We start from the raw sequence: 10,485 nt of genomic DNA, 5'->3' as shown, positions 1-10,485 counted from the left end.
ACGGTAAATATAGTAAAAAAAAAATATATTAAACCAAATTATAATTTTTGTTTTGCACACTTTTAAGTAGAAAACCAACCTTTAAATCGCTATTTGTGATTATTTATATTCGTCTTATTAATTATCGTCAAGTGAGAGCCTTGGAGAAAAGTATGTATTTTTTGGATCGTCGTATGAATTAAATTAGTTATTTTAAAAACACGGGTCATGATCAAGCAATTTCTATTGAAAAATGATGTATTTAAAAGATCGTCCTACGAATTAAATTAATAATTTTAACAAAATAAAGTAAAAAAATGTTAGGGGAAAACTTGGAAAGAAAAACAAAACAGGGACGATTTTAAAAGTACAAAGACAGTTTTGATGAATAGTAAGGGTGATTTCCTTATTAGCTAGTCTTGCTATAGACGGATATATCCGTCTATAGTCAAAGACGGGTCAAATAGCTTGAAAGTAGTGACATTTTTCCCCACCATCCCACTTGTTGCTTGTCCTATTAGGAATGTGGTATTGTATTTGTCCCGTCTTTAGTTATAGACGGATATATGCCGTCTATAATGAGATTTTGTGTTTCCTTATTTAGGTAGATGCCTTTTAGAGGGAAAATTAAGAGAGTTTTGATTCTCTTAATAGTAAGGGAGATTCGTCAGAATTAAAATCACCCCCGTTAAGTACAGGTTAAACTAATGTTTTGTTTGAGTCCATATTCCTATGAAATAACCCTTTATTATTGATGACAGTACAATGTGGATCGATAAGGGTTGTGGTAGGGCGGGGTCGGATGGACGTTATAAATGGTAAATTATTGATAAGCAAATACTTCCTCCATTCAACATTTATCACCCCATTTCAATACTCCCTCCATACCACACCAATGGTGACATTGAGAATCTTGGCACTATTCATGATCGTAGGGAATCTTCGATATTATTCTTAATCTATAAGACAAAATATAGTCATGTGAGATCTTGTTTGATTTATCGTCATGAATGCTATAAGAATATCAAATTTTTATAATTTTTAATAATGTGTAACTAAAGATATTCACGTTACAAAACGTGTCTCGACAAGTGTGAAAAAAAGTCAATGTTACCATTAGAGGTGGACAACATAGCGGGCCGCCGTAAGACGGCCGGCCAAAGATCGCACACACGGCGCCGACTTTAGCGACCGACGACAAAGATCGTGTGCCTAGCCCGATCGACCCTACGGGCGTGCCGTGTTGTTGGTTTTTTCAAATGACCGGTTTTAACTTTTAAAAAAAAAAAAAAAAAAAATGTAAATGGCCACCCGCCAGCCCGCCCCCTATAGTCAGTGCCGGCCCGACAAAACCAAATTGACCCGGCCGGCCGATAGCTTGTTACGTATTAGTCTTGGGTGCCGGGGTGCTCTACCCCAGCCCAGCCCGCCCTTGGCCCGCACCAGCCCGGCCCAGCCCAGCCCAATGTCCACCTCTAGTTACCATGGTGTGGTATGGAGGGAGTATAATATCTCTCGCATATAATAGAAAAATAGGGTGATAAGTATTGAATGGAGGGAGTAAGAGTATTTCGGTAAACACTTTTCTTTCCCCTACTTAATTTAATATTTTCTGTAAATAAGCAGTTGTATTCGAGTCTATGTATTAAGCTTTTTATTAAGAAGAAATTTAGATTTGTTGTAAAAATTATGAATTTTGATGTAAAGTTTTCGAATTCCTTCACATAAATGTGATATGGTCAAGAAAGTACAATGTAACTAAGAAACAATAAACATGTAAGTTGTTGTATTTTCACATAAATTTATCTTCGAGGTGATACAAGATTGTGACGGTCCACTCTATATTATTAAATCATTGCGACCTTGAGCTGTTTCGAGCTATGGGTTGCGGATTAAGTTGTACGGGTTCAGACCTTGATAAAACGGGTCGGTCAGGCAATGTAAACTTTTGATCGATCTACTTATGTAATTATGTCATAATTGTTTATAACTTATTTGATATTACTTATAATGCAATTTGAAAATCGTCGGGCTCAAAAACTAGTAGTCTAAGACTCTGTTTGGCAAAAACTACTCGAAAAGGTAAATTTGAAACTGAAAAGGTAATAAAACCGAAAAGCTAATCAAACTCGAAAAGGAATCGATAAGGTAAATTTGAAAATTAGGAGGCGATAAGAATCGATTATATAAAAATGTGTTTGGCAAACTAAATTGAAAAGGTAATGATTTTGGTAAAATGACGTAAAAGGATATGAAAATTATTTAATATTATAGAATAAAGGGTACAAAATGGAAAATAAGTCATTTCAGTCACTGATTTCTCAAATCTTTAGAGATAGCATTTCATTTCGGTCGACTTATTTGACCAAATAAGCTACTTGCCAAACACTTGCAAAAAAAATCAGGTAGCTGAATTTTGGTCAAATAAGCTACTTTGGTCAAATAACCTACCTGAAGTGTCGTGCCAAACAGAGCCTAATATTTTAAAACTCGTGTTGACTCGAGACTTATCAACCACGCTCCGGAGACAAACACTTACGACGCTGCTCACCACCTTGTTCAGCCTAACCCTAATTTCAGGTATGAATTGGAAATCAGAACATGGAAAAACCCCAAATTAATCATGTAAATTATTAATAATCTTTATTTATTGTTTCTGATTAATGAATTGCAATTGCTTAATTGGATGAAATGTTTTGCTTTTACCTTGTTTCCCGTTTTCAACAATGCTGTAGCTGCAAATCTAGTACTCCGTAGTTTATAAAGCGATACGGAATACATGGTATGTCAATAACTTGGTTAGAGACCGTCTCTCAAAAGTCTTTGCGATAAATGTATTATTAGTTAGTGACCGCCACCCACTACTATGCGTATGTAGCCCCATTAAAATTTGACTGAATAACTGATGGATGTATGCTTGATGATGCAGTTCAGGAAATACTGTTTTTCTGTCGGTAACTGTAACTGTACTGTCCAGCTGTCCTAAGGAATGGAGGTAGAGGCTGATGGAAAAGAGACGGGTCTGGGTCTCGTTCTACTAAAGCAAGGCGCTGAAGCTGTATGATGCGTATTACCTGAATCTTCTTTTTTTTTTTTTTTTTTTTTTTTGATGACGGGGAGGTTGGATCCTCCCCGGATACAGGACCCCACCCTGCTAGGCGCCTGTACCATGTGAGTTCTTTCCCGCGGGGATTATTCCCTCTCCGGGCGTCAGGTCCCCAGGAAAGTGTTCATCTAGGGAATCGAACCCAGGACCTCGCAATTCCTCCTTAGGAGGCTTTGAGGTTAAACCTGAATCTTCTATTTATATTGTATCGTCCTGCGTTTGCCCTCGTTTAGGTTTATATTGTATCGTCCTGCTTTTGCCCACTGTCTCATCTGCTTCTTTAAGTTTTTATTCATTCAGGAAGAGTATTTTAATAAAACGTAAAGAATTAGTTGAGACTGAGGACGTATTTTTCATTATAAGGGCACTGGCTCATTCAGTTGACAAAAAGCAAAATGGTTCAGTGGCTGCACTTCTGTATATTGTGAAGTAGCAGTTCTGTAATGGAAATATGGAATCCTCGACACAAGTTAACACAGAGGTCAGGTTGTGTGCATCGAACCCCGTTGGGCAATGTTCTATGGAGCAACTTCATATAGTTCTAAATTGTACGTGTCATCAGCTGACTTATTTACCTCTATGATAACCTTCATCCCTTTCTTTATCAGAGAGTTTTCGAATCAGCTTTTGTTGGAAGGAGATGTATTATAAAGGAGCGTTTTTCGAAGAAGTACAGGCACCCATCTCTGGACTTGAAGCTTACACTTAAATGCTTGAATGCTGTAAGTTGGTTTTCTGGAGGAGTCAGGAATCTTTGTGTCGGAACATATTATTTATCCTTTTATGGTTAAATCTTCCTATTTTTTTTTTTTTTTTTTTTTCTGAGTTATTTTGATTTTCATTCTGGTCAGGAAGCTAGATGTATGACGAAAGCCAGAAAACTAGGCGTCCCAACGCCAGTTTTATTCTCAGTGGATCATGTGCTTCATACACTGACATTTGAATTCATCGAAGGTCCGATGGTCAAGGAAGTATTACTTGAGTTTGGTGCCACTGGAATCGCTGAAGAAAGCTTGCAAGATATTGCAACACAGATAGGAGACAAAATCGCAAAACTGCATGATGGTGGCCTTATACATGGAGACTTGACGACATCCAACATGTTGATAAAGAAGGATACCAATCAACTGGTAAGCCTCTTTTTAATGACGCAAGTTTAGAGCACAAAAGCGTGAAATTACTTTATTCTTTGGGGAGCTTACAACAACATTACCCTAGTGACTCAAGAGCTCCCGCAAATGGCAGGGTAAGGGTGGATTGAATGTGCCCTCCTTACCCTTGCAACACGTAAAGGTTGTTTCCATTTTCCACATGACACATTATGAAAATCAAGTCGAGAACTATAAAGGATTGGTAACTTACTCCACACTAAAAAGAATCATAGTTAGTCTAATGATTCATTTTGCTTTATCCCATTTAATTGATCAACCTTAAGAGAATTTGCACAATTTTTAGTACATATTCTTATTTTTCGATTACATCAGGTACTCATTGACTTTGGTTTGAGCTTCACCTCGACACTACCTGAAGACAAAGCTGTGGACCTGTATGTGCTTGAACGTGCCTTGATTTCCATGCATTCTTCATGTGGAAATGTGGTATGTCTTCCAAATCTCTACGTTTTTCATTTTTCATTTTGGTTTTCATTTTCTTCTCGCACTATTTGTGATCAACAATGAAATACCAAGATTTTCATGGTGCTCTTATGCTTTTCATTGAATGATCAAACATTCGTGATATACCCAAAATGACTAGACATGTACCTAACTTGAATCACTCATTTCGGCCTCGTGCAGATGGAAAGGGTGCTTGCTGCGTACAGGAAGTCCTCAAAGCAATGGTGCTCAACTCTGAACAAGCTAGCTCAAGGTAGTACACACCTTTTATTTTTTAATTATCTGACATTATCTTCAGTGTGTTCATCTCTTATATTGAAAATTGCAGTGAGACAGCGAGGCCGAAAGCGCACCATGATTGGCTAATCTGCAAACGAGCTGAACCTTTCTTATTTTACTATGTTAGTACCTTCTTGTATTTATCTTCTTTTTCTAACAGTTTTTCTTGAGAGGAATTGAGGATCCATTTTTTCCAGGGTCATTTTATTACCAGTTTTCTCGTTTGCTCATCTTTTGTAGAAATCAAGAAAGCTACTGATTTGGCCAATGGTTTTAAATTGGGCATCTCACTCCTTAACACATCACTTAGAGAGGAAAAACCGCAACCTAAAACCCGAAACCAAATAATTTGAGGATTACAAACTAGGTTTCTGACAGGGTTTTTAAGACAAGTTTGTAACAGAATAACCGTGGAATGAAATGCATCTTAAACAATAAGTTGATCAAATTACCTTGTCGGAAAATGATCATTCAACTATGACATACATCCTCTATCCTCTCATTTTTTTCTCCTTCCTATGATTGGTTTACCTCCCCTTTCAACGGCATTATCACTTGATAAATGCGGTCCAAAAAAGCACACAAATACAATAATAGCCTTGTCTGGCGACACCAAGAAGAGTCGGGAAGAGAGACATAGTCAGCATTTCTTGTATGTGTTATTGTGTTAATAAGAGTATTAAGGCTCTCTGCCGAACTTGTAGAAATATATGAGTATGAATTGAACTAAACTTTTCTGAATTGAAGGTTGAACTTATAAAAGCTGAACCGAATTGAACTCAACTTAAAAGGAGTTAAACTGACTTTAAAACGAGGGACTTTGAGTCCAAAAGAACCGGGCTAAGGCTCGTGAAAGTCTTAAGTATTTTCCAGACCCTTTTTTACATTGAAGGTATTAAATGTCGCCTATATTTGAGCCGAGTCACCCAACTGTATAATTGTATTCTCCATCACTTTCTTAATCCGAGATAAAAGTAATATTATTTTTGCAGTATATTTATCTATTTGTAGTTCCTAATTTTCCTAGTACTTTGCCTACATTAAGACACTGTGATTTTCTGTCAAAAAAAAAAAAAAACATTGTGATTTTCTGTTTGTTTTTCATCAACAGCTACTGTATGACTGTATCCTCCTCTGCTTTGCATTATCCACACTGTTAGAATGACACTTATCAAGTACTCCACTTAAACAAAATATAGCACTCGAAAACAAGAAAAATCCGTAACACTTAGACACGCGCGCGCACACACACACACGATTTCCCTGCTTATCCTATACAAAATTCCACCATACCATTTTTAATTAGAAAAAATAACCAATACAAAGGTTAAAAAAATACAATACAATACAAAAAATAAAACTGATGAAAAATCATAAACAATCCCTTACCCCCATCCCTACCCCTACCAAATGAAATAAATACTCCCTCCGTCCCAGTCATTTGTTACCTTTTTCCGTCCCAATCAAAGATAAACAAATGAATGAGACGGATGGAGTATAATAATAGAAAAATGAATACAAAATGTTTAATTAATCATCACAGCTTAAGTGTAAGATCAGGTTTTTCAAACTGATTAATATGATTAGTTGGAGTATTAGTTGTGCACTCAACTTCATCACAATCATCATCACCCACCTGCCTAAAACTCCCTGGCCAAAACGGCACCGTACTGAACACAGGAACACCCCCTATGAAATACCCATTTTGCCCTTCAAACTTCCCTACTGTCCCACCATGCTGCTGATGTGTCTGCTGATGTGGTTGCTGATGCAGCATCATCATGGACCCATTATGAGCTTGGATAGAAATGGAGGGCCTAGATTCCGCCACGTAAGGCGAGGTGCCATAGAGTGGGAGGGATGCTAAGCTGACATGTTTGTGACTGTCAGTAGCTAACAGACCGATACGCATCGCCCGCTTGGCTATACTTCTTTCCCTTTTATGTGCATTTTGGTGACCTCCAAGTGCCTGTGAGCTATAGAATTTTCTTCTGCAATAGTTGCATGAGAATACCTTGGTGTTGTTAGGTGGTACTATTTGTACACCCTCATTTGATGATTCCTTTTTTGGGTCATAACTTAGGTTTAAATCTAGAGGAAGTACATTACTTGTTTCCTCATTTGTGTACCCTTCCTCAATTTTTGTGATTGCATCTATTTGTGCCATAATTATTACTACGGTCGATATCAATTAATAGTGATCGACCTGGGTTATTGTAAAATCGTCTTATTTCTTATTGCGGATATAGTCCGCTTTTAAAGGCTAAACAAAGGAATGTATCCAAAGAAGGGAAATTATTGATGTTGTTGGGAAATTTTGAGATGTGCTATTTTTAGGGTGGTAGTACATCAAAGAGTATAGGTGTGGAAATTTAGGGATTGGAGATGGTAGGAAAAAGAAAGGTGCTTTTTGAATTGTGTTGTTATAGTGAGGCAATCAAATAGAAAGAGGAATTAAAGAGAGTGGAAAGTAGGAAGTTGTGTTCTTTCATTGTCTTTGAGACTACTTTATGGTGAAGATAAGGGAGGATCAACATTTGATGTGGATGGGACCATGAACTCATGAAAAACATTTTCAATTTAAATCAATAATTCAAAGTTTTGGATGTTGTGGATGGTAACTTGGATGAAAGTAATAATTCAAAGTTAGGGGTAATAGGTTTTCAAATTTACATTATTGGAGTATATAGATCGATAATGAAACTTAAATGTCGAATAAGAAAGGTATGGACTTTCACTAACTGACTTTATGAAACTATTCTAAGGTTTTGCTAACTTTACATTGCACTAATCTTGCATAAGTTTCTATAATGTGATATTTGAAAGTAGATATGTCAAACGGATCAATTAGCTTGGATGTCGAGTCGGTCTATTTGGTTTAGATCATTCAGATTTGCATCATCCAATAACGTTCAGTCATATTTTGTCAAGTCATTTCTGGTGAATTCTCATCAAATTGTTTAAAAATAATGGTCAATACTTCACAATTTTGACTCTTCACATTTATTGGTTTCTATTGTCAACTAGCTTATTTGGTAAAGTTATGAGAGATGGTACTTATAATCTGGGTTCAAATCTCGTCAACATTAAAATCGCCCGACACTTTTGTTGATTTCTAGCATTTAAATGATTATCAGACAAGCAATTTAAGGAAAATGAAGAGAAAATAAAGAGTATTTATAACATTTTGGCATTAATGAGGAAGCAAAGATGAGTTGGAAGAGAGTGAGTGAACAATAGAGGAGTCAGAAAGGTAAATACCAAATGCAGAAACAAAGAGACAAATTGCCACAGAAGATTAGTCAGTGTAATCTCACCAGTCCATCACTAGATATTCATGTCTCATTTACATTTTTAGGTTCATCTTTCTTTATCATAAATGTGCATAATACAGTGTATTATTCCAGGGCACTATTAAAGAACTCGCAATCTTTGAAGATCATCTTTGAGTCTCGTGGTACTAATGTCGTTGCTAACGTCTTAGCAAAAATGTCGGCAAAGGACGTCGGAAGAAATGAAGAGAATTTTATGTAGGATTTTGTCCCTTCTTTTGTTGAGCACTTGTGTAATTTGGACTCGATTATTAATTGTATTGCTTTTAATATTGCTCTTCAAGACAATATTAAAAATGTTACTTGTATATCATTTCTTACAAGAATCTTGACAGTAAATATATAGGAAATGAAGACGATCCATAGGAGTTGGGATCCGCTCTATTTCATATTCTTTTTATTTTATTTTTCATACGAAAATTGAACCGTTAGATCAACGCGAAATGAAATCTACACCGATCATCCTAATTGGATCTAAAGATGCTCCCCCTACACACATGCATGTGACACGATACTAACAATTTTAGTTGTATCAAGTTGGTCAAAATCTTGAGATTATGGTTTTAGCATAGTTGACAAATTCTTATTTCAGACCGCCATATTCGTCTGAAATAGTCAGACGGATACCGTTTTCTCTCACAAAAAACCCATTTAGGGTGCGAGTGGGAAAACACATGGGGTGTCCCACCACCCATGTGCTTCTCACTTGTGAGAGGTCTTATTACGGTCTGAAATAAGGCGGTCTGAAGCAAAACGGACTGAGCATAGTTAGGGATCCATTGGTTTGATGAAGTAAAGTTGCGGCTGACCCATGGCCCATGCCATGATGCCAATCTCTCTTTTACAACCTTCACTCCCATCACTAGTCCATACTTACACATGTGCCCATTTACTTCAATGCATGCAATACTATTGCCACCCATCTTTGAACATTTAGATTAACACATATTTTCATTTGTGACGACACTATTCCGTCACAAGCTTTCCACAAGAAGCACGTAGTGATCTGCTTATTTCTATTCGAAATTGAATCCTACTTCCTCAATACCAGATCAATGGTAACATGGTAAAAAAATGGGGTTTTTAAGAAAAAAAGGGTAAAAGTAGGGGGCAAATATGGAAAGTAAGCTGAATATAATAAGGATTAATGTTGGATTGGTGAGAGACCCACTACTTGACATTTGTGTAAATATAAGAAAGATATAAGAGAATTATTGGAAAAAAATAACCCATTTATAGTATGTTATCATTGGTGTGGTACGGCCGTATCAGGTAAGTGTTACCATTGGTCTGGTATGGAGGGAGTATTATGTATTATTGGAGTTGATCGAACTCGGACTCTATCATATGAGTCGATTTGCAATCGAACTAGATGTCTAGATGAGCTTGAATTCTAATGAACCCTAATGAATTCACACCTGATTTAAATAAAGGTTTGTTATATCACGTCCCTAATAAAGTTACAAGTAATAAGCAACAATATTAATGGCTTTAGCTTGATTTGTTGTTTTCGTTCTTACCCAACTCGAATCAGAACAAAAGTATGATGGATGCATAACAGAGAACAATTAATAATAGAACTGGCTCTTGCGTAGCCGACAGTGTATAAGTAGCAACAAAAGTGTACAGAAAACCATGTCAACCACTCAAGTTGCAATCCACTACTTGATATGGTTATCTATGAGAAAAGATACACACACCAATCTTACCTATTGAGGCAGAATGCGTACATTACATTCTATGGCTTGTGTTACCCAATAAGTCTTGCTGAAGACGAGTCGGAGCAAGTGACGGATAATGCCATTCACAAAACGAATAGGGGGACAAGGTGGGGGCACTCCCATGTGCTTCCCTCTCTCCTCTATATGGGTCATTTGTGAGGGAAAATGGTATCCGTCACTCCAAAGTGACGGATACGTGCCGTCACAAATGAGATTTTGTGTTACCAAAGTTGGCTGGTGTGAGGGGTAAGAGCTCTCATTTTTTAAACAAGTGGTTAAGGGTTTGATTCCTGACTCTTACGAATGAAAAAGTCAAATTTGGGAGGGGTCAACCCATTAAATTGCCTTCAGTATTCCGAAGGAGAGATTGCCCCAACTGTCGATAGGGATACTCCTGATCAACACCAAAAAAAAAAACATTCTATGGCTTAAAACGGATGTTAAAAAAAACA

The 10,485-nt window shown here is 36.9% G+C and overlaps 2 protein-coding genes across 4 annotated transcripts; one reads left to right on the top strand and one right to left on the bottom strand.

Annotated features, from left to right (window-relative positions):
* Window positions 1-2,472: 2,472 nt before the first annotated feature.
* Window positions 2,473-8,700, top strand: LOC141646935 (uncharacterized). 3 transcript variants are annotated; one of them, XM_074454939.1, is made up of 8 exons: window positions 2,473-2,559; window positions 2,909-3,037; window positions 3,694-3,807; window positions 3,937-4,215; window positions 4,570-4,683; window positions 4,882-4,954; window positions 5,030-5,102; window positions 8,388-8,700. In XM_074454939.1, exons 2-7 carry the CDS (start codon window positions 2,969-2,971, stop codon window positions 5,065-5,067), a joined length of 687 nt encoding a protein of 228 aa, XP_074311040.1. In that variant the 5' UTR covers window positions 2,473-2,559; window positions 2,909-2,968; the 3' UTR covers window positions 5,068-5,102; window positions 8,388-8,700. The 3 variants fall into 3 exon arrangements, with proteins under 3 accessions (XP_074311040.1, XP_074311041.1, XP_074311043.1); XM_074454940.1 differs by having other exon boundaries at window positions 8,375-8,700; XM_074454942.1 differs by lacking the exon at window positions 8,388-8,700 and adding an exon at window positions 5,221-5,428.
* Window positions 6,518-7,147, bottom strand: LOC141648581 (zinc finger protein 7-like). Its single transcript, XM_074457309.1, has one exon. The coding sequence runs from the start codon at window positions 7,145-7,147 to the stop codon at window positions 6,518-6,520; it is 630 nt and encodes a 209-aa protein (XP_074313410.1).
* Window positions 8,701-10,485: the final 1,785 nt, after the last annotated feature.

This window comes from Silene latifolia, chromosome 3 (assembly GCF_048544455.1).
Source record: "Silene latifolia isolate original U9 population chromosome 3, ASM4854445v1, whole genome shotgun sequence".
NCBI lineage: Eukaryota > Viridiplantae > Streptophyta > Magnoliopsida > Caryophyllales > Caryophyllaceae > Silene > Silene latifolia.
Note: the sequence above shows the minus strand (reverse complement) of the source record. Positions and strands in the feature narration are given on the sequence as shown.